At 46.8% G+C, this 24,194-nt stretch overlaps 1 protein-coding gene across 1 annotated transcript in view; it reads left to right on the forward strand.

The window, feature by feature from the left end:
* The window catches only part of TBC1D22B (TBC1 domain family member 22B), a 370,468-nt gene that overhangs the window by 49,243 nt on the left and 297,031 nt on the right, over positions 1-24,194 (forward strand). The window contains exons 4-5 of the mRNA XM_069238752.1: positions 22,785-22,964; positions 23,600-23,670. Coding sequence (XP_069094853.1) covers positions 22,785-22,964; positions 23,600-23,670 — 251 coding nt within the window. The remainder of the gene's footprint in view (positions 1-22,784; positions 22,965-23,599; positions 23,671-24,194) is intronic.

Here is a 24,194-nt window from a genome sequence, read left to right on the forward strand (position 1 = left end):
CTTACACTTGTTTGTTATAGCATCTCCAAACATGCCAGCTTCAAAGCACAAATACTTAGCTAAGTATCTAACTATTGAAACCAAGGCTACTGAAGGTGAGCCATAAAGCTGTGTCAAGGCAACAAGAGCTATATGGTCCATTCATATGCCACTCATGTAGCACATACAAGACTTCCATAAAGCTGGCCACTGGCCCAATCCAGCAGGTCAGTGTACTCGCATCAACATACCTCCTCCATGCACGGGCCTGGCGCATTTATAAGCCACAGGACTGAATCCCTTTTTAAGTCCATAAATGGTGACAGTTGATGCATCCGCAACCTTCACAAATAAAAAAATAAAAAACAGTTTGACTACATCTTTACCACCTGTCAAGTACCTGCCTCCATTCTGAAAATTACCAAATGCATGCCTTGCAAACTTTTACTAATGGCTCCCACTATGGCCACATGAGGCTCAGGAAAACATGTCTTACATGTGTGTTGAGTGCACTCACTGTAAATCCAACTTCTTCCAGTTTGTGTATGCAAGTTGGGGGTGTACCAGTATGCCTCCGAGGATTCATTCCTCAAACTGAGTGAGCATACCTACCTTTAAAACTAAGGCAAATATGCTAGTTCCCCTAAAGAGAATGTCATAAACTATGAAGAAGTCAGTGTAGAATGTAGCATTTGTTTCGTCCTCTGTTATGACAATCCTAAAACAAGGGACCCCCTACAATTATAAGGTACAGAGGCAGAGAAAATCAAAATACAAAAAGAAAAACACAGTCTTACCATAATATATTCATGCATTTAAGTCAAAAAATCTTTTATGCTCAGAAAAGCGAATTCTTTAAATAACAGTTTTAGTATTCGTTTTCTCCATCATTGTACACATCAAAATATTGCACAATCTTTTAAAAAATATATACTGCAAACATACATAGTGAATGGTAGTCTGCAGATCTCAATACGAAATATAGGTATCTATTAAAACCACCACACCATGCTCACTGCCATTCCTCCAACACAACTTTGAATTCCATTCATTTCATTCTTCCACTTTCATTAAAAACATACACATCTTGTAAGAACCTTTTTTTTACACGTTGCACATTTACAAAAATTCAGTGCGATTTTATACAACTATTTAAATTAAAACAATATTAATTTGTTTAGTGGCTATAACCATTATTCTACGTGTGTTTTGGCGACAAACACCTTCCTCTGGACAGCCACTTTTAATTGGACCAAAACTAGCCTCCAAACGACCTGCAGTAACCCAACATGAGGCCCTTCTGAGCAATCACAAAATAAAATATTTTATATTTTTAATGTAACCAGATAATCAAATCCTCCACCTCTGGTGTATCACAGTTTTGGTGTTTATAGCCTTAGCTATCCAATTCTAGCTCTTACAGATGCCAAAGTGCAAAGCCTATTTTGAAAGCATGCAGACCTTAGAGTGGGTGTAGGCCCATCACCCACTCCATCACCACACTGTGCCATAAATATAATCATGCAGCTGTTGGGGTCCCCATGTGTCACACCCTTCTTTTACCTGAAGCTCTACGCTCTCTTCAAATCTAATTGCGTACCAGGAGTCGATTAACTCGACACACAGTCACAGTCCTTATTCATCCGGCACCCTATGTCTCATCTGCCTTTTCAACTCAAGTATCTCAAGTGTTCTCAAAATCTTAAAAAGATCTACTGGATGAAAAAACAAAACAAATTCTCCTGACTATAAAACACTGTAGCAAGGGTACCCTAGAGCCCTCTACTGCCACTTCAAAATACCTGATATTCACACTGATCTTCCACAAAATACTCCAAACGCACACCTCACTGCTTTTTCATTTACCTATGATATTCTGTTTGATTTCAGTGCCAGAAAATGGATCAAAAATCCACACGACCATTGATAAAACTGTCAAACTGGAGACAGCCTCCAATTTACTTATCTTGCTCACTCTGTTTTCATAGCGACGAGAAAACAGCCCTTACTGCCCAAAGACTTAAATGCATGAATATATTATGGTAAGACAGAGTTTTTCCTTTGTTATTTTGTCCTCCCACTGTTATGTGCAGTGCTGTGACTGTAATGCACATGTCATACAGTAAACTGAACATTGAAATTCTGACGGAGGATGAAGCTGGGAAGCAGGACAAATATTTTACCCACTTGTGTAGCGTTGGGTGCAGAATTCTCCATAATGTTACGATTGTTTTGTGAAACGTATTATCACCTGAGTGGGTATCCTGTCGCCCATGCAAGAGCAGTTGGGGCTGATCCATGGAGGTACCTAGTCGGAGAGCCAAGTGATCAGCTCTGTGCGGAATTCACCAGATTTAGAGATGGCGCATTTGTGTAGAGACAGGTCTTTCAGCCCTTTTGACAAATAGGAGAGGTCTATTCTCCTTGTTCTGGTGCCTGCCTATGCTGAGCAAAGGTGTCTGGAAGGTTTCTGAAATCTGAGGCAATATTGAGGTATGCTGGGCCAGTACTGTGTAAGACTTTGAAAGTTTGTTTAAGGAGTTTGAAAAGAGATATGGATTGGGAGTAAGTGAAGCTTTTTCATGTGACGCTGTGTGCATATTGGGATGTTGAGGGAGCAGACTGCCTTCTGTATGATGTATGGTTTCAAGTCAAATCACTTTGTTGAGTGAGGGGATAATTCAGTTCTGGGGCGAGTGCGGCGCCAGTGAAGTTGAAGTGATGGCATGTGTATCTGTACTATCTTTACTATCTGCCTTCTATCTATGCGATATCCCTGTAAATGCACACCTAGCCTAAGCTTTTCTTACCTGCTTATGTCTCTGTCCTCAAAAGAGCCCTGACTAATCCTGTTTTCTTTCCAAGTGAGCCTATACTAACGCTTTCCATCGGTAGGTACTTGAAGAGCAAGAAAACATCTTTCATGAACCTTCAGTGCGCTCAATGTGCTAAATCCAACTCCTTCCAGTTTGTAAATGCAGGTTGGGGGTGTAGGAAAGTACCCTCTTTTTGGCATGGTTACCCCTACTTTTTGGCTACCGTCAGTGTGTTTTGACTGTGTTCACTGGGATTCTGCTTGCGAGGACCCCAGTGACTATGCTTTCTCCTTCTAAATTTGGTTGTCCCTGACATTGTACACCGCACATTTGGCATACTGGTGCCCCCATGTAAGCCCTTAGAATATGATACCCAGGGCATTGGGGTAGCAGGGGCTCCCCATGGAGTGCAGCATGTATTATGCCACCCATGGGAGCCCATACAAAATGTGTCTGCAGGGTTGCCATTGAAGCCTGCGTGAAAAGGTGCATGCACCCTCACACTACAGGTCACTGTAACTCATCCCTATGACAGGCCCTCCTAGCCCAGAGGGCAGGGAGCAAGTACCTGTGTTTGAGGGCACCCCTCCATGAGCAGAGGTGCCCCTACAAACTCCAGCTTCATTTTCCTGGACTTTGTGAGTGCGGGCAAGCCATTTTAGCCATAGGTCACTACCTACGTCCAGCTACATAATGGTTACTCCGAACCTAGGCATGTTTGGTATCAAACATGTCTGAATCTTACCCCAATACTGTTACCAATATTGGTTGTATGATTCCATGCACTCTGGGGCTCCTTAGAGGACCCCCAGCTTTGCTTCTACCAGTTTTCAGAGTTTTTCCGGGCAGCCCACGCTGCTGCCATCCTACAGACCGGTTTCTGCCTTCCTGCTGCTTGAACAGATCAAGCCCAGGAAGGCAGAACAAAGGATTTCCTTTGGGAGAGGGAGGCAACACTTTCTCCCTTTGGAAATAGGTGTTACATGGCTTGGGAGGGGTAGCCTCCCCAAGCCACTAGTATGCTTTGAAGGGCACATTTGGTGACCTCCTTGCATAAAATGGTTTGCACTAGTCCAGGGAGCCCCGGTCCCTGCTCTGGCAGGAAACTGGACAATGGAAAGTGGAGTTACCACTCCCCTGTCCATCACCACCCCAGGGTTGGTGCCCAGAGCTCTACTAGGTGGCTACTTGATTATGCCATCTTGAATCCAAGGTGGTCAGAGGCCCCTGGGAGCATCTAAGTGGCCTGGTCAGGCAGGTGATGTCACAGCCCCCTCCTGATAGGTGGTCATACTGCTTGGCGACAAATCCCCCTTTTAGGGCTATATAGGGACTCTCTCTTGGATGGTTCCTCAGATTCAACGTGCAAGATTCCAGCAGGACTCCTCTGCAGCGTTTACTTCAACTTCTGGCCACTGGACCTGCAACTGGACTTCACAGGAACCTGCAATCTGCAGCTCCAGCGACGACTTCGCTCTGCAACATTGTTTCTGTGGCTCCTTCCAGCAACTGCAACATTTCCGCATATGTGCATCCTCTGAGGGTGGCAAGTCTTCAGTCTGCACCAAGAAGCAAGAAAAAATCTCCCTTTGAGTGAAGGAGTCACTTCCCTGCATCCACAGGCACCAACTGCAGTGACGACTGGCCCTGTGGATCCTCTCTCCTGCAAACTCTGCGTGGATCCTGCAACATAGGTGGTGGTCTTGAGTGGTCCCCTCGGGCCCCTCTACCAACTGTCCATTTTGGGAGGTGGTGAGTCTTTGCCTCCCCTTGCAGCACAGTACTCCTGTGCACTGCGACTCTTGCAGCTACCAAGGCTTGTTGGCTCTTCTTCCAAGGAATCTTCAGACTCCGTGTAGCCTCGGCCTCCAGTATACTCTGCAACGCATAGTCTCCTGTCTGCTGCTCCAGCAATGTGGGACTCCTTTCCAGGTGTGCTGAGTGGGCCTCACAGCAACTCCTGTGCCTGCCGCCTGTGAGTTGCCTGAGGGTGCTGCATCCTTGACTTCTGGCTCTCCTCACTGCTGAGGGTCAACTGAGACTCTCCTCTGTGGGTTGAGTCCCCTCGGACCTTCCTGGCCCCCAGCAGCTCTGCAACTCTTCATGTGTGACTCTTGCCTTTTCCAAGGCTTGTTGGTGGTTTTCCCACACCACTGACGGACTGCAACTCTTCTTCCAATGTGGGACATCGACTGCATCACATCTGGAACTCTTCCTCTGCTCCTGTGCTGCATAGCTGACTCCTGGTCTTCACCGTCGACCTGGTCCTGCATCTCTAGGAGGGTGGGTAGTGGCTCCTGCCCCAACCGGACACTTCAACTGGAACTGGACTTAGTCCCCTTCATTTGCAGGTCCTCTTCTGTCAGGATCCATCTTCTATTTCTTCCGGTCTTGCGCAGTCCTTTTACAAAGTTTCTCTGTGGGTTTGGGAAAAAACAGGTACTTATTGTTCTCTCCTCGATGCATGGGGGTACTCTGTACTTCCCTTTTGGGGTTCCTAGTTCCTCCAACTCCCTTCTACTGATTCCACTTACCTTGGTGAGGGTCTGACTTACACATTCTATTTTTTTAGTATATGGTTTGGTCTCGCCCTAGGGTCACTATTGGGCACTGTTAGTTCACCGTTTTCTTTTGCTTTCTATGCCCATTCCTGATTAATAAGGTCTATATGATAGTGTGTTTATTCACCTGCTAGTATAGTATTGACTATATAGTATTTTAGTATTTGTGTTACTAAAATAAAGTACCTTTTATTTTTGTAACACTGTGTGGTTCTTTCATGTGTGTGATTGCTGTGTGACTATAAATGGTATTGCATAAGCTTTGTATGTCTCCTAGATAAGCCTTGGCTGCTCATCCACAGCAACGTCTAGAGATCTTGGCTTCCTAGACACCTAGTACACCTCGCTAATAGGGGATACCTGTATCTGGTATAGGTGCTCACCACATACCAGGCCAACTTCCTACAGGGGGTGTGGAATATGCCTCCTAAGGCTTCATTCCTCAAACTGAGTGAGCATATCTGCCTTTGAAACTAAGGCAAACATGCTGGGGAATACTGCTTAAGTTCCCTAAAGTAATAACTCAAACAAATGTCATGTGGGACTCATTCACCAACACTTCTACTTTTGCTTTGAAAGTGTGCAAACTCAATTTGTAACTTGTGTCATAACCAGTGTTATTTAAAAAGAGTATAGTACACAATATCTTGTATGATTGTTTTCACATCTTTAGTATGAGGACAATATACATTACATTATATATTCAAATTAGTGACAGTGAACAAGTATATATACAACAACATAGAACAAGACACTGAACAGATCCCAAAGTTGAATAGGATTTTATATCAAACAAACGTAAGCGGAGATTCTCTATTAATATATGGTATCTCCTGGTGAATCATAACATGTTTTGAATGCTTTTTAGGGAGAGTATGTCGACATTTTGACCTATAGTTAGTCTTTGGTTCTCGTCAGGACAAACATCGTCTGACTAAACTTCCCTAAAAACCGTGGAATCTTGGTGCCTTCAATAAGGCATCCTGTAAGCAATAATACACCAAGACAGAGTGTACAATGTACACCAGGCCGCTCGGTTAGTTGGACAGTTCTGGTGAGGTAAACAAATTATTTAGAAAGGTTACACATTTGTGGTTTGTGGAGAAAGTGGTCACACCTAAACATACGAGAGTATTCTTTTCCAGAGTAATCCATTTACCTTTATGGGACCACCTAAGGAACTGAGCAGTCTTTTTCACATTGTTGGCTTATTTTATGATGTGCAACCATTGTAATACTGTCAGTGGAACATTAATACCAGTTTATAAACCAAATGCAGAAATAATTTACTGAAAGAACTAATGAACCTGTGTGCGTGCCCTTGCACTGCATGCAAACATGTTGCCACATGCATTAGGATACACTGCATATGCCACATAATTCTACCATCTACTGCATGATCTGCAGATGGTGGAAATATGGCATATGCAGTGGATATATGTATATTTTTAGAAATGTGCTGTTAGTCCTAACATGCCTTAGGGTGGTCACCCCTAACTTTTTGCCTGCCTCCCTCCACTTTTTGGACTCTGTTTTTGCTGGCTTTTAGACTCTGCGCACTTTACCACTGCTAACCAGTGCTAAAGTGCATATGCTCTCTCCCTTTAAACATGGTAACTTTGGATCATACCCAATTGGACTATTTAATATACTTGTAAGTCCCTAGTAATGTGCACTGTATGTGCCTAGGGCCTGTAGATGTAGTTTCACTGCCAATTCGACTTGGCATTTAAAAGTACTTGCCAAGCCTAAAACTCCCCTTTTTCTACACATAAGTCACCTCTAATGGGTGCCCTAGGTAACCCTTAGAGCAGGGTGCTGTGTGGGTAACAGGCAGGACATGTACCTGTGTAGTTTACATGTCCTGGTAGTGTAAAACTCCTAAATTCGTTTTTACACTACTGTGAGGCCAGCTCCCTTCATAGGCTAACATTGGGGCTGCCCTCATACATTGTTGAAGTGGTAGCTGCTGATCTGGAGGGAGTAGGAAGGTCATATTGAGTATGGCCAGAATGGTAATACAAAATCCTGCTGACTGGTGAAGTTGTATTTAATATTACTATTTTAGAAATGCCACTTTTAGAAAGTCAGCATTTCTCTGCACTTAAATATTTCTGTGCCTTACAATCCACGTCTGGCTAGGTTTAGTTGACCGCTCCTTGTGCATTCACTCAAACACACCCCAAACACAGGGTTCTCGGCCTCACTTGCGTACATCTGCATTTTGAATGGGTCTTCCTGGGCTGGGAGGGTGGCGGGACTGCTCTGACACAAAAGACTGCCACACCCCCTACTGGGACCCTGGCAGACAGGATTTAACTGAAAGGGGACCTGGTGCACTTCTAAGCCACTCTTTGAAGTCTCCCCCACTTCAAATGCACATTTGGGTATAAAACAGGGCCTCTGCCCTACCACCTGAGACACTTGCTGGAGAAGAAACCTGAACCAGAACCTGCATCCTGCCAAGAAGAACTGCCTGGCTGCTCAAAGGACTCACGTGACTGCTTTCTACAAAGGACTGCTGCCTTGCTGAACTCTTGTCTGGCTGTAAAAGTGCTCTCCAAGGGCTTAGATAGAGCTTGCCTCCTGTTCCCTGGAGTCTCAGGATAAAAAATACTTCTTTCTTTCAACTGGACAGCGTGTGCGCCGAAAAATTTTATGCACAGCTTGCTCCGCAGTGAAAAATTCACAGCACGCCGATCCGGAAAGACACCGCTCGACGTGACGCCTGCGGTGCGACCGCAACTTCGACGCACGGCCTCGCCTGGACAGCGGCACCCGACTTCCAGAGAGGAAATCGACGCAACGCCTGCCGTGAGGAAGAAAATTCCACGCACAGCCTACCGGAACGACGCGCAGCCGAATAACAAGCCTAGGATTCCACGCACAGACCCTGGGACATCTGGTAATCCCACGATCCACAGAAGGAGACGGTCCGTGTGCCGGAAAACGACGCACGTCTTACCCGAGTGAAAAATAACGACGCAAGTCCGTGTGTGAAGGGGCGAAACCAACGCACACACCATTTTTCTTCCCGTAGAACGACGCACGTCTCCCAGCGTGGAAAATAACGACGTAAGTCCGTGTGTGAAGGGGCGACACAGACGCACACACCATTTTTCCACTCATCTCCTCCTCTGCGGCCCTCTGGGGAGATTTTCCACTCCAAACCAGGTACTTTGTGCTTGAAAGAGACTTTGTTTGCTTTTTAAAGACTTAAGACACTTTATATCACTTTTCAGTGATATCGCTACAAATTCTTATTGCATCTTTTATTGTGTTGATCTACAAATACCCAGATAAATATTATATATTTTTCTAAACACTGTGTGGTGTATTTGTGTGGTGCTATATTGTGTTATTGTATGATTTATTGCACAAATACTTTACACATTGCCTTCTAAGTTAAGCCTGACTGCTCGTGCCAAGCTACCAGAGGGTGGGCACAGGATAATTTGGATTGTGTGTGACTTACCCTGACTAGAGTGAGGGTTCTTGCTTGGCGAGAGGGTAACCTGACTGCGAACCAAAAACCCAATTTCTAACATGTGCCTTTTCCCCTAAGGGTTAAAATCTGCCACACAGGGGAAGACGCACATTTGCCCTCATAAGCAGCTCATGGCGGGGGCGCAAGTTCTAATTGATGCTATAAATAAGAACTGCTGATTTTCTGTGTTTTGTTGTTTTTTTTTCAAAACATTGTCACTGATAAATTCACCTAACTATAATGCTATAATGTTACTTTAACTGTTGTATTTTTTTTTAAAATCGAAAACGGATATGAATGTGAATATACATTGACAAAGGAGCTTGCTGAAACGTGTCTATTTGTAACCGTTCTAATAAACGTGTACCTTTCCCGTGAGTGCCAACCTCTTATTTCAACTGCAGCATTTATTTACATTTCGAGTCCACCCTCACGCGGTCTGCCACCCGTTCATGAGTGCCGAAGCCTTGCTGGTGGTTGAGAAGTGTATGTATGTATCGCCACTAGGTAGTTATAGTTTAGGGCCTAGTTTCTATGGAAAAAGTGTTTTTGGTTTTGCTAATAACTTGGGCGCCATTTGATGAATCTTCATGAAATTTCCCAAGAAAATACGGTGCCCACTTCCTCTGTCTGGAAAGTTTTGGGTTATCCGTCAAGCGGAGCTAGGGAAAAAAAAGAAGGGGGCGGGTGGGGTCCCAAAACGCTTTTTCCCCATTCATTTTTTCATAGGGGGTTTGAACAACGATAGTGCAGAATCCACTGGCCATAATAACAACAAATTTGGCAGAAAGCTAGGGTCTGGTACAGAAAGCAACTGTTAGAAATGGGGTCTCTAGTTGGCAGTCAATTTATACCCTGTCCATATAGGGGCCCTCAATCTAGTCAGGATAAGGGAAACACACAGCTCAGATAACCCATGCTCACCCCACACAAAAGGACTTCACACCGGTTTAGAAAAATAGCCAATATTTATCTAAATCAAAAAAGACCAAAATGACAAAAATCCAACATATACAAGCAAAGATAAAAAAATGTTTTTGAGTAAAGAGTCTAAATCCATAGAAATCAATGGATGAGTTGTTTTAGCACAAAGTTCCTGGTATGCAACAAAAATAAAGCCGCATGGCCGAGCGTGCGTCAGAAAAGCAAGCAATGCGCCTATTCGTTACTCGCAAGTGAGGCCCAGGGGCGATGCGTGGAAAATCTGGACGCATGCATGCCGAGATGTCGCTTTTTCAGCTGCGGTGCAGGCGCTACGTCGATTTTCCTGCCGCTCACACTGCAGTGCGTGGATTTTCCCTCGCAGGTTACCACCTTCCACTTTTAAGGGCCCAGGGACTGGATTTGGGACCACTTAGCAAGTCAGGATTCTCAGCAGATAAAGTCTTTGATATCTCTGAGATGTCCAAGCAGGGGGCAAGCTCATTCCAGGCCCTTGGAGATACTTCACAAGCAGGATTTCAGAAAGTAAAGTCCAGTCCTTTCCTTCTGAAGGCTGAAGCGGCAGGCAGAGTGGCAGGTCCTCCTCAAGCATTTCTCCTTGGCAGAGGTTCCTCTTGATCAAGAAGTTATCTAAAAGTCTAGGGTTTTGTGTCCACTACTTATGCTAATTTCTGCCTTTGAAGTAGGCAAACCTCCAAGCAAAGTCTCTGTTGTTGACAAGATCCTGCCTTGCCCAGGCCTGGTCCCAGACACACTCCAGGGGGTCAAAGACTGCATTCTGTGAGGACAGGCACAGCCCTTTCAGGTGCAGGTGTCAGCTACTTCCTCCCCACTCTAGCCCAGGAGATTCATCAGAATATGGACAACACGCCTCAGCTCCCTTTGCGTTACTGTCTAGAGGGAATTCACAAACAGCAAACTGTCAGTCTGACCCAGGCTTGGATTCCACAGGCAGGCAGAGGCACAGAATGGTTAAGCAAGAAAATGCCCACTTTCTAAAAGTGACATTTTCAAACGGACAATCTAAAAACTAACTATACCACAAGATCTATATTTCAATTGTGAGTTCAGAGACCCCAAACTCCATCTCTCCATCTGCTCCCAATAGGAAACTGCACTTAAAAGACATTAAAGGCAGCCCCCATGTTAACCTATCGGGCTGCCTTTAAATAGTGAAAACCTTGCAATAGTGTAGGAAGTTGGCTCTGTATGTGCTATTTCAAAGTAAGGAATAGCATGCACAGAGTCCAAGGGTTCCCCTTAGAGGTAAAATAGTGGTAAAAATAGATAATACTAATGCTCTATTTTGTGGTAGTGTGGTCGAGCAGTAGGCTTATCCAAGGAGTAGTGTTAAGCATTTGTTGTACATACACATAGACAATAAATGAGGTACACACACTCAGAGACAAATCCAGCCAATAGGTTTTGTTATAGAAAAATATCTTTTCTTAGTTTATTTTAAGAACCACAGGTTCAAATTTAACATGTAATATCTTGTTTGAAAGGTATTGCAGGTAAGTACATTAGGAACTTTGAATCATTTCAATTGCATGTATACTTTTCAAGTTATTCACAAATAGCTATTTCAAAAGTGGACACTTAGTGCAATTTTCACAGTTCCTGGGGGAGGTAAGTTTTTGTTAGTTTTACCAGGTAAGTAAGACACTTACAGGGTTCAGTTCTTGGTCCAAGGTAGCCCACCGTTGGGGGTTCAGAGCAACCCCAAAGTCACCACACCAGCAGCTCAGGGCCGGTCAGGTGTAGAGTTCAAAGTGGTGCCCAAAACGCATAGGCTAGAATGGAGAGAAGGGGGTGCCCCGGTTCCGGTCTGCTTGCAGGTAAGTACCCGCGTCTTCGGAGGGCAGACCAGGGGGGTTTTGTAGGGCACCGGGGGGGACACAAGCCCACACAGAAATTTCACCCTCAGCAGCGCGGGGGCGGCCGGGTGCAGTGTAGAAACAAGCGTCGGGTTCGCAATGTTAGTCTATGAGAGATCAACGGATCTCTTCAGCGCTGCAGGCAGGCAAGGGGGGCTTCCTCGGGAAAACCTCCACTTGGGCAAGGGAGAGGGACTCCTGGGGGTCACTTCTCCAGTGAAAGTCCGGTCCTTCAGGTCCTGGGGGCTGCGGGTGCAGGGTCCTTTCCAGGCGTCGGGACTTAGGTTTCAGAGAGTCGCGGTCAGGGGAAGCCTCGGGATTCCCTCTGCAGGCGGCGCTGTGGGGGGTCAGGGGGGACAGGTTTTGGTACTCACAGTCGGAGAGTAGTCCGGGGGTCCTCCCTGAGGTGTTGGTTCTCCACCAGCCGAGTCGGGGTCGCCGGGTGCAGTGTTGCAAGTCTCACGCTTCTTGCGGGGAGTTGCAGGGGTCTTTAAAGCTGCTCCTTGAAACAAAGTTGCAGTCTTTTTGGAGCAGGTCCGCTGTCCTCGGGAGTTTCTGGTCGTCGTCGAAGCAGGGCAGTCCTCAGAGGATTCAGAGGTCGCTGGTCCCTTTGGAAGGCGTCGCTGGAGCAGAGTTCTTTGGAAGGCAGGAGACAGGCCGGTGAGTTTCTGGAGCCAAGGCAGTTGTTGTCTTCTGGTCTTCCTCTGCAGGGGTTTTCAGCTGGGCAGTCCTTCTTGTTGTCGCAGGAATCTAATTTTCTAGGGTTCAGGGTAGCCCTTAAATACTAAATTTAAGGGCGTGTTTAGGTCTGGGGGGTTAGTAGCCAATGGCTACTAGCCCTGAGGGTGGGTACACCCTCTTTGTGCCTCCTCCCGAGGGGCGGGGGTCACAATCCTAACCCTATTGGGGGAATCCTCCATCTGCAAGATGGAGGATTTCTAAAAGTTAGAGTCACCTCAGCTCAGGACACCTTAGGGGCTGTCCTGACTGGCCAGTGACTCCTCCTTGTTGCTTTCTTTGTTCCCTCCAGCCTTGCCGCCAAAAGTGGGGGCCGTGGCCGGAGGGGGCGGGCAACTCCACTAAGCTGGAGTGCCCTGCTGGGCTGTGACAAAGGGGTGAGCCTTTGAGGCTCACCGCCAGGTGTCACAGCTCCTGCCTGGGGGAGGTGTTAGCATCTCCACCCAGTGCAGGCTTTGTTACTGGCCTCAGAGTGACAAAGGCACTCTCCCCATGGGGCCAGCAACATGTCTCTAGTGTGGCAGGCTGCTGGAACTAGTCAGCCTACACAGACAGTCGGTTAAGTTTCAGGGGGCACCTCTAAGGTGCCCTCTGGGGTGTATTTTGCAATAAAATGTACACTGGCATCAGTGTGCATTTATTGTGCTGAGAAGTTTGATACCAAACTTCCCAGTTTTCAGTGTAGCCATTATGGTGCTGTGGAGTTCGTGTTTGACAGACTCCCAGACCATATACTCTTATGGCTACCCTGCACTTACAATGTCTAAGGTTTTGTTTAGACACTGTAGGGGTACCATGCTCATGCACTGGTACCCTCACCTATGGTATAGTGCACCCTGCCTTAGGGCTGTAAGGCCTGCTAGAGGGGTGTCTTACCTATACTGCATAGGCAGTGAGAGGCTGGCATGGCACCCTGAGGGGAGTGCCATGTCGACTTACTCGTTTTGTCCTCACTAGCACACACAAGCTGGCAAGCAGTGTGTCTGTGCTGAGTGAGAGGTCTCCAGGGTGGCATAAGACATGCTGCAGCCCTTAGAGACCTTCCTTGGCATGAGGGCCCTTGGTACTAGAAGTACCAGTTACAAGGGACTTATCTGGATGCCAGGGTCTGCCAATTGTGGATACAAAAGTACAGGTTAGGGAAAGAACACTGGTGCTGGGGCCTGGTTAGCAGGCCTCAGCACACTTTCAATTGTAAACATAGCATCAGCAAAGGCAAAAAGTCAGGGGGCAACCATGCCAAGGAGGCATTTCCTTACACAACCCCCCCCCCCAAACGAAAGAGGATGAGACTAACCTTTCCCAAGAGAGTCTTCATTTTCTAAGTGGAAGAACCTGGAAAGGCCATCTGCATTGGCATGGGCAGTCCCAGGTCTGTGTTCCACTATAAAGTCCATTCCCTGTAGGGAGATGGACCACCTCAACAGTTTAGGATTTTCACCTTTCATTTGCATCAGCCATTTGAGAGGTCTGTGGTCAGTTTGAACTAGGAAGTGAGTCCCAAAGAGGTATGGTCTCAGCTTCTTCAGGGACCAAACCACAGCAAAGGCCTCCCTCTCAATGGCACTCCAACGCTGCTCCCTGGGGAGTAACCTCCTGCTAATGAAAGCAACAGGCTGGTCAAGGCCATCATCATTTGTTTGGGACAAAACTGCCCCTATCCCATGTTCAGAGGCATCTGTCTGCACAATGAACTGCTTAGAATAATCTGGAGCTTTTAGAACTGGTGCTGAGCACATTGCTTGTTTCAGGGTGTCAAAGGCCTGTTGGCATTCCACAGTCCAGTTCACTTTCTTGGGCATTTTCTTGGAGGTGAGTTCAGTGAGGGCTGTCACAATGGATCCATATCCCTTCACAAACCTCCTGTAATACCCAGTCAAGCCAAGGAATGCCCTGACTTGAGTCTGGGTTTTTGGAGCTACCCAGTCCAGAATAGTCTGGATCTTGGGTTGGAGTGGCTGAACTTGGCCTCCACCTACAAGGTGGCCCAAGTAAACCACAGTTCCCTGCCCTATCTGGCATTTGGATGCCTTGATAGAGAGGCCTGCAGATTGCAGAGCCTTCAGAACCTTCTTCAGGTGGACCAGGTGATCCTGCCAGGTGGAGCTAAAGACAGCAATATCATCAAGATAAGCTGTGCTAAAGGACTCCAAGCCAGCAAGGACTTGATTCACCAACCTTTGGAAGGTGGCAGGGGCATTCTTTAAACCAAAGGGCATAACAGTAAACTGATAATGCCCATCAGGTGTGGAGAATGCTGTTTTCTCTTTTGCTCCAGGTGCCATTTTTATTTGCCAGTACCCTGCTGTCAAGTCAAAGGTACTTAAGAATTTGGCAGCACCTAATTTATCTATGAGCTCATCAGCTCTAGGAATTGGATGAGCATCTGTCTTGGTGACAGAATTGAGCCCTCTGTAGTCCACACAAAACCTCATCTCTTTCTTTCCATCTTTGGTGTGAGGTTTGGGGACTAAGACCACTGGGCTAGCCCAGGGGCTGTCAGAGCGCTCAATTACTCCCAATTCCAGCATCTTGTGGACTTCCACCTTGATGCTTTCCTTAACATGGTCAGACTGTCTAAAGATTTTGTTTTTGACAGGCATGCTGTCTCCTGTGTCCACATCATGGGTACACAGGTGTGTCTGACCAGGGGTTAAGGAGAAGAGTTCAGGAAACTGTTGTAGGACTCTCCTACAATCAGCTTGCTGTTGGCCAGAGAGGGTGTCTGAGTAGATCACTCCATCTACTGAGCCATCATTTGGGTCTGATGACAGAAGATCAGGGAGAGGTTCACTCTCTGCCTCCTGATCCTCATCTGTTACCATCAACAGATTCACATCAGCCCTGTCATGGAAGAGCTTAAGGCGGTTCACATGGATCACCCTCTTGGGGCTCCTGCTTGTGCCCAGGTCCACCAGGTAGGTGACCTGACTCTTCCTTTCTAGCACTGGGTAAGGGCCACTCCATTTGTCCTGGAGTGCCCTGGGAGCCATAGGCTCCAGAACCCAGACCTTCTGCCCTCGTTGGAACTCAACCAGTGCAGCCTTTTGGTCATACCAAAACTTCTGGAGCTGTTGGCTGGCCTCAAGGTTTTTGGTTGCCTTTTCCATGTACTCTGCCATTCTAGAGCGAAGGCCAAGTACATAGTCCACTATGTCTTGTTTAGGCTCATGAAGAGGTCTCTCCCAGCCTTCTTTAACAAGAGCAAGTGGTCCCCTTACAGGGTGGCCAAACAGAAGTTCAAAGGGTGAGAATCCTACTCCCTTCTGTGGCACCTCTCTGTAAGCAAAAAGCAGACATGGCAAGAGGACATCCCATCTCCTTTTGAGTTTTTCTGGGAGCCCCATGATCATGCCTTTTAATGTCTTGTTGAATCTCTCAACTAAGCCATTAGTTTGTGGATGGTATGGTGTAGTGAATTTGTAAGTCACTCCACACTCATTCCACATGTGTTTTAGGTATGCTGACATGAAGTTGGTACCTCTGTCAGACACCACCTCCTTAGGGAAACCCACTCTGGTAAAGATACCAATGAGGGCCTTGGCTACTGCAGGGGCAGTAGTCGACCTAAGGGGAATAGCTTCAGGATACCTAGTAGCATGATCCACTACTACTAGGATGTACATATTTCCTGAGGCTGTGGGAGGTTCCAGTGGACCAACTATGTCCACACCCACTCTTTCAAAGGGGACCCCCACCACTGGAAGTGGAATGAGGGGGGCCTTTGGGTGCCCACCTGTCTTACCACTGGATTGACAGGTGGGGCAGGAGAGGCAAAACTCCTTAACCTTCTGGGACATATTGGGCCAGTAGAAGTGGTTGACTAACCTCTCCCACGTCTTGGTTTGTCCCAAATGCCCAGCAAGGGGAATATCATGGGCTAAGGTCAGAATAAACTCTCTGAACGACTGAGGCACTACCACTCTCCTAGTGGCACCAGGTTTGGGGTCTCTGGCCTCAGTGTACAGGAGTCCATCTTCCCAATAGACCCTATGTGTTCCATTTTTCTTGCCCTTGGACTCTTCAGCAGCTTGCTGCCTAAGGCCTTCAAGAGAGGGACAGGTTTCTTGTCCCTTACACAGCTCCTCCCTTGAGGGTCCCCCTGGGCCCAAGAGCTCAACCTGATAAGGTTCAAGCTCCAAAGGCTCAGTTCCCTCAGAGGGCAGAACTTCTTCCTGAGAAGAGAGGTTCCCTTTTTCTGACTGTGTTGCAGTTGGTTTCCCAACTGACTTTCCTTTTCTCTTGGTAGGCTGGGCCATTTTTCCAGACTCCAGCTCTACTTTTTCACCCTGTGCCTTGCATTGTGCTCTTGTTTTTACACACACCAGTTCAGGGATACCCAGCATGGCTGCATGGGTTTTTAGTTCTACCTCAGCCCATGCTGAGGACTCCAGGTCATTTCCAAGCAGACAGTCTACTGGGATGTTTGAGGAGACCACCACCTGTTTCAGGCCATTGACCCCTCCCCATTCTAAAGTTACCATTGCCATGGGATGTGCTTTAGTTTGATTGTCAGCATTGGTGACTGTATAAGTTTTTCCAGTCAGGTATTGGCCAGGGGAAACCAGTTTCTCTGTCACCATGGTGACACTGGCACCTGTATCCCTCAGGCCCTCTACACTTGTCCCATTAATAAAGAGCTGCTGCCTGTATTTTTGCATGTTAGGAGGCCAGGCAGCTAGTGTGGCTAAATCCACCCCACCCTCAGAGACTAGAGTAGCTTCAGTGTGGACCCTGATTTGCTCTGGGCACACTGTTGATCCCACTTGGAGACTAGCCATTCCAGTGTTACCTGGATTGGAGTTTGGAGTGGAACTTTTCTTGGGACAGGCCTTGTCTCCCGTTTGGTGTCCAGACTGACTACAGTTTCGACACCAGGCCTTTTTGGGATCAAAGTTTTTACCCTTGTACCCAGGATTGTTTTGTGAAGAGGCTCTGGGCCCACCCTCCTGTGCAGGTTTTTGGGGGCCTGTAGAAGACTCTTGACTATTTTTATTTTTGGCTGTCTCACCACCTTTCCCCTGGGGAGGTTTTGTGACCCCTTTCTTTTGGTCACCCCCTGTGGAAGTTTTGGACACCCTAGTCTTGACCCAATGGTCCGCCTTCTTTCCCAATTCTTGGGGAGAAATTGGTCCTAGGTCTACCAGATGCTGATGCAGTTTATCATTGAAACAATTACTTAACAGGTGTTCTTTCACAAATAAATTGTACAGCCCATCATAATTACTTACACCACTGCCTTGAATCCAACCATCTAGTGTTTTTACTGAGTAGTCTACAAAGTCAACCCAGGTCTGGCTCGAGGATTTTTGAGCCCCCCTGAATCTAATCCTATACTCCTCAGTGGAGAATCCAAAGCCGTCAATCAGGGTACCCTTCATGAGGTCATAAGATTCTGCATCTTTTCCAGAGAGTGTGAGGAGTCTATCCCTACACTTTCCTGTGAACATTTCCCAAAGGAGAGCACCCCAGTGAGATTTGTTCACTTTTCTGGTTACACAAGCCCTCTCAAAAGCTGTGAACCATTTGGTGATGTCATCACCATCTTCATATTTAGTTACAATCCCTTTAGGGATTTTCAACATGTCAGGAGAATCTCTGACCCTATTTATGTTGCTGCCACCATTGATGGGTCCTAGGCCCATCTCTTGTCTTTCCCTCTCTATGGCTAGGATCTGTCTTTCCAAAGCCAATCTTTTGGCCATCCTGGCTAACTGGATGTCCTCTTCACTGGAGTTATCCTCAGTGATTTCAGAGGTGTTGGTCTCTCCTGTGAGGGAACCAGCATCTCTGACTATTAGTTTTGGAGTCAGGGTTTGAGAGACCCTGTTCTCCCTAGATAGGACTGGTAGGGGGGAATTTTCCTCCAAGTCACTATCCTCTTCCTCTGAGTTGCCACCCTCAGAGGGGTTGGCCTTTTCAAACTCTGCCAAAAGCTCCTGGAGCTGTATTTTGGTAGGTTTGGGGCCCATTGTTATTTTCTTTATTTTACAGAGTGACCTTAGCTCCCTCATCTTAAGATGGAGGTAAGGTGTGGTGTCGAGTTCCACCACAGTCACATCTGTGCTAGACATTTTGCTTCTAAAAGTTGGAATACTTTTTAAGAATCTACAACTGGTTCTAGAATCTAATTCAAACTTTTACAAACTTTTAAACTCTAAAAGAAATGCTAAACAGGATCTAACACAAGGCCCTAGCAGGTCTTTTAAGAATTTAGAAAACTTTTCAAATTGCAAAAATCAATTTCTAATGACAATTTTGGAATTTGTCGTGTGATCAGGTATTGGCTGAGTAGTCCAGCAAATGCAAAGTCTTGTACCCCACCGCTGATCCACCAATGTAGGAAGTTGGCTCTGTATGTGCTATTTCAAAGTAAGGAATAGCATGCACAGAGTCCAAGGGTTCCCCTTAGAGGTAAAATAGTGGTAAAAATAGATAATACTAATGCTCTATTTTGTGGTAGTGTGGTCGAGCAGTAGGCTTATCCAAGGAGTAGTGTTAAGCATTTGTTGTACATACACATAGACAATAAATGAGGTACACACACTCAGAGACAAATCCAGCCAATAGGTTTTGTTATAGAAAAATATCTTTTCTTAGTTTATTTTAAGAACCACAGGTTCAAATTTAACATGTAATATCTTGTTTGAAAGGTATTGCAGGTAAGTACATTAGGAACTTTGAATCATTTCAATTGCATGTATACTTTTCAAGTTATTCACAAATAGCTATTTCAAAAGTGGACACTTAGTGCAATTTTCACAGTTCCTGGGGGAGGTAAGTTTTTGTTAGTTTTACCAGGTAAGTAAGACACTTACAGGGTTCAGTTCTTGGTCCAAGGTAGCCCACCGTTGGGGGTTCAGAGCAACCCCAAAGTCACCACACCAGCAGCTCAGGGCCGGTCAGGTGTAGAGTTCAAAGTGGTGCCCAAAACGCATAGGCTAGAATGGAGAGAAGGGGGTGCCCCGGTTCCGGTCTGCTTGCAGGTAAGTACCCGCGTCTTCGGAGGGCAGACCAGGGGGGTTTTGTAGGGCACCGGGGGGGACACAAGCCCACACAGAAATTTCACCCTCAGCAGCGCGGGGGCGGCCGGGTGCAGTGTAGAAACAAGCGTCGGGTTCGCAATGTTAGTCTATGAGAGATCAACGGATCTCTTCAGCGCTGCAGGCAGGCAAGGGGGGGCTTCCTCGGGAAAACCTCCACTTGGGCAAGGGAGAGGGACTCCTGGGGGTCACTTCTCCAGTGAAAGTCCGGTCCTTCAGGTCCTGGGGGCTGCGGGTGCAGGGTCCTTTCCAGGCGTCGGGACTTAGGTTTCAGAGAGTCGCGGTCAGAGGAAGCCTCGGGATTCCCTCTGCAGGCGGCGCTGTGGGGGCTCAGGGGGGACAGGTTTTGGTACTCACAGTCGGAGAGTAGTCCGGGGGTCCTCCCTGAGGTGTTGGTTCTCCACCAGCCGAGTCGGGGTCGCCGGGTGCAGTGTTGCAAGTCTCACGCTTCTTGCGGGGAGTTGCAGGGGTCTTTAAAGCTGCTCCTTGAAACAAAGTTGCAGTCTTTTTGGAGTTTCTGGTCGTCGTCGAAGCAGGGCAGTCCTCAGAGGATTCAGAGGTCGCTGGTCCCTTTGGAAGGCGTCGCTGGAGCAGAGTTCTTTGGAAGGCAGGAGACAGGCCGGTGAGTTTCTGGAGCCAAGGCAGTTGTTGTCTTCTGGTCTTCCTCTGCAGGGGTTTTCAGCTGGGCAGTCCTTCTTCTTGTTGTCGCAGGAATCTAATTTTCTAGGGTTCAGGGTAGCCCTTAAATACTAAATTTAAGGGCGTGTTTAGGTCTGGGGGGTTAGTAGCCAATGGCTACTAGCCCTGAGGGTGGGTACACCCTCTTTGTGCCTCCTCCCGAGGGGAGGGGGTCACAATCCTAACCCTATTGGGGGAATCCTCCATCTGCAAGATGGAGGATTTCTAAAAGTTAGAGTCACCTCAGCTCAGGACACCTTAGGGGCTGTCCTGACTGGCCAGTGACTCCTCCTTGTTGCTTTCTTTGTTCCCTCCAGCCTTGCCGCCAAAAGTGGGGGCCGTGGCCGGAGGGGGCGGGCAACTCCACTAAGCTGGAGTGCCCTGCTGGGCTGTGACAAAGGGGTGAGCCTTTGAGGCTCACCGCCAGGTGTCACAGCTCCTGCCTGGGGGAGGTGTTAGCATCTCCACCCAGTGCAGGCTTTGTTACTGGCCTCAGAGTGACAAAGGCACTCTCCCCATGGGGCCAGCAACATGTCTCTAGTGTGGCAGGCTGCTGGAACTAGTCAGCCTACACAGACAGTCGGTTAAGTTTCAGGGGGCACCTCTAAGGTGCCCTCTGGGGTGTATTTTGCAATAAAATGTACACTGGCATCAGTGTGCATTTATTGTGCTGAGAAGTTTGATACCAAACTTCCCAGTTTTCAGTGTAGCCATTATGGTGCTGTGGAGTTCGTGTTTGACAGACTCCCAGACCATATACTCTTATGGCTACCCTGCACTTACAATGTCTAAGGTTTTGTTTAGACACTGTAGGGGTACCATGCTCATGCACTGGTACCCTCACCTATGGTATAGTGCACCCTGCCTTAGGGCTGTAAGGCCTGCTAGAGGGGTGTCTTACCTATACTGCATAGGCAGTGAGAGGCTGGCATGGCACCCTGAGGGGAGTGCCATGTCGACTTACTCGTTTTGTCCTCACTAGCACACACAAGCTGGCAAGCAGTGTGTCTGTGCTGAGTGAGAGGTCTCCAGGGTGGCATAAGACATGCTGCAGCCCTTAGAGACCTTCCTTGGCATCAGGGCCCTTGGTACTAGAAGTACCAGTTACAAGGGACTTATCTGGATGCCAGGGTCTGCCAATTGTGGATACAAAAGTACAGGTTAGGGAAAGAACACTGGTGCTGGGGCCTGGTTAGCAGGCCTCAGCACACTTTCAATTGTAAACATAGCATCAGCAAAGGCAAAAAGTCAGGGGGCAACCATGCCAAGGAGGCATTTCCTTACAAATAGTGAAAGCCGAATGTGGCAGTATTTCACTATCCGGATATGTAAAACACAACAGTACATGTCCTACCTTTTAAATACACTGCACCCTGCTCATTGGGCTACCTAGGGCCTACCTTAGGGGTGACTTAGATGTAGTAAAAGGGAAGGTTTGCACCTGTCAAGTGGGTGCACTTGCCAGGTGGAATTGACAGTGCAAAACTGCACACACAGACACTGCTGTGGCAGGTCTGAGACGTGTTTACAGGGCTACTCATGAAGGTGACACAATCAGTGCTGCAGGCCCACTTGTAGAATTTGATTTACAGGCCCTGGGCACCCATAGTGCACTTTATACCAGGGACTTAACAGTAAATCAAATGTGCCAGTCATGGAAAACCAATTAGCAATATCTTTTAGACAGAGAGCACTTGCACTTTAGCACAGGTTAGCAGTGGTAAAGTGCCCAGAGTATCAAAACCAGCAAAAACTAATTACAGCACAGGATTCAAAAACAGGAGATCAGAAGTAAAAAGCACAGGGAAACCACGACAAGAGCTGCCAGGTCTAACGGCGACCTTTTTGTGATGTGGTGTAAATCTGTTCAGTAGTTTTAGAGAAATTAGAGAAAATCAAAATTCCTATATATAGGAATGCGAAGGCTCCGCAAACCCTCCCGATCTTGTGCTGAGAACTGATTGGCTGCCAACACTTCTACAAGGAAGTGTTGGCAGCCATGTTGGGACTCGGCCCTGGAATTGGGTCAGGGCAGGGACACCCTGCTTGACCCCTTAGCACTGTTCTTTTTCGGCAGATGTTGCAGTGGATCTGCTGAAATAAACAAAATAAAAAAAGCAGGCTCCCGTGGTTGTTTCTATGAAGCCCCTGGATTCCCCCCACCACAGCCCTGGGGACCGCCACCTCCCCAGGGCACTAATTACACAAAGTGTGGAGTGGAGCACGAGAATCCCCTGCAGCCCCTGGAAACACCACCTCCCCAGGGCACTAAATTGCACAAAGTGTGAGGGGCATGTGGAACGTGTGTACTGTGTGTGTTTGATCTGGTTCAGATAGAAATTAATAATTCAAGAAGGTGATTCATAGTTTATTTTTTAACTGTGTACAAGGCTGTATTGAACTGGTGTGTAATTAAAATAGTAAGTTCCTGCACATGGTGCATATTTGTACCTAAACAGATGGGCTGCTACATTGCATAAGCTATGTTTATTGTGCAGATATGTGTTTTTGGTGTAATGAATGTATTTTGGTTAATAGCTTTGGATGTGATGAGGTCTGATGCCCACGACTAGATTTGAAAATGTTGTCACTAACCTTTTAGTACTTCAGTAGTTTATCAGCACCTTATTGCATTTTGCTACTCTGTGTTTTCGTTTTCTCAGCCGACGCTTTGATAAGGCATCCTCTCCACAAGCAGCAGTCACTTCCGCTTCGACCTGTAATTCCACTTGTTGCTCGAATATCTGACCAAAATGCGTCTGGTGCACCCCCCATGACTGTACGGGAGAAAACCAGGATGGAGAAGTTCAGGCAACTACTTTCTAGTCCCAGCACAGACCTCGGTGAGTTTTTAAGGATTAAGGGGAAATCATGACATGCTCGAATGTGGAACCTGAATGATAAAGGCTGGAAATTTCAGTTGGGAGGTGAACTTTAGTGGTGGAAAGTCAAGTTACATAAATGTATCTGAAGGAGGGAAGATGTAGTTTGAGGAGCTTATTTCATAGATAAAGAGGATTAGATAGTGTCCAGGCGATTTAGTGAACAGGAGATTGTGGCACGCAGACCAATATTGGTTGTACACTGGGTTAGCCTGTTAATATGTTGGACAGGGTGTTTCACTTTTTTTGTGTGTGGCAGATTAGGGGGTGAAAGATAAATCTCCCATGGATTAGAGTTTTTTTTGTAATTATGCAAATTAAGTGTATAAAGTTGAGTACATGGGCTTACTTCAAAGTGCTTTTCTAGGGGTTTTCGATAGACTAAATAGGGGCCAAACATTTCTCTGTAATGCTCTGCGTAGACTTAGACCTGTTTCAGGAATGCAGATTTTGCTCACAGAAATAAGGGCAGTCTCTGGGAGTTTCTAAGGACAGTGAATGTCATGGAATTATTAATAGCTTTGTAGTCTTAAACAAACACTTAATGATCTTCTGGCCCTCGTGACAAGACTAAGCTGTACTATTATCACTTGCAGATGAGCTGAGAAAATGCAGTTGGTCTGGGGTGCCAAGAGAGGTACGACCTGTGACATGGAGACTCCTGTCGGTGAGTGTTTCAGACTGATAGAGCGTTGCATGCTAACTTGAGTAGTCCATGTTCGCTGAGTAGCCACTCACATCCTTAGTCTGTTGATTAGTTAGGTCCTTTTTTCCACACAGGTTCCAGCTTTTGATGTTAGCATCCCCTTTGCTGAATTTCCATGTACCTCCAAAGGAGAGTTTCTTTGCCATTTACCCTCTTCTCACTGGCCTACATTTTGTATAATCTGAATTGTATTTGGTAGTGCTGTGGTCACCACATGTGGTTAGGGGTTTGCAGACCAGCCTATTACTTACTGGCGTATCGCAAGGTAAGGCACTTCCACTAAACAAAAGAAAAAAACTCTCAAACACCAGTTGCTTTTAATAAAGCCAGGATACAATGTATAATTTACTATGAAAAAGGCTTTGCTCTCAATACAGCATTATAGAAAAAAATGTACAGCACACCATTTAATGCGCAGTAAAGGCTGGTCTTTTCACCTCAAGAGTAGGCAGCCTGTCTTCCCATCCGTTGTCTGTCTAGCCATA

The sequence above is a fragment of the Pleurodeles waltl genome, chromosome 6 (genome assembly GCF_031143425.1).
Source record: "Pleurodeles waltl isolate 20211129_DDA chromosome 6, aPleWal1.hap1.20221129, whole genome shotgun sequence".
NCBI lineage: Eukaryota > Metazoa > Chordata > Amphibia > Caudata > Salamandridae > Pleurodeles > Pleurodeles waltl.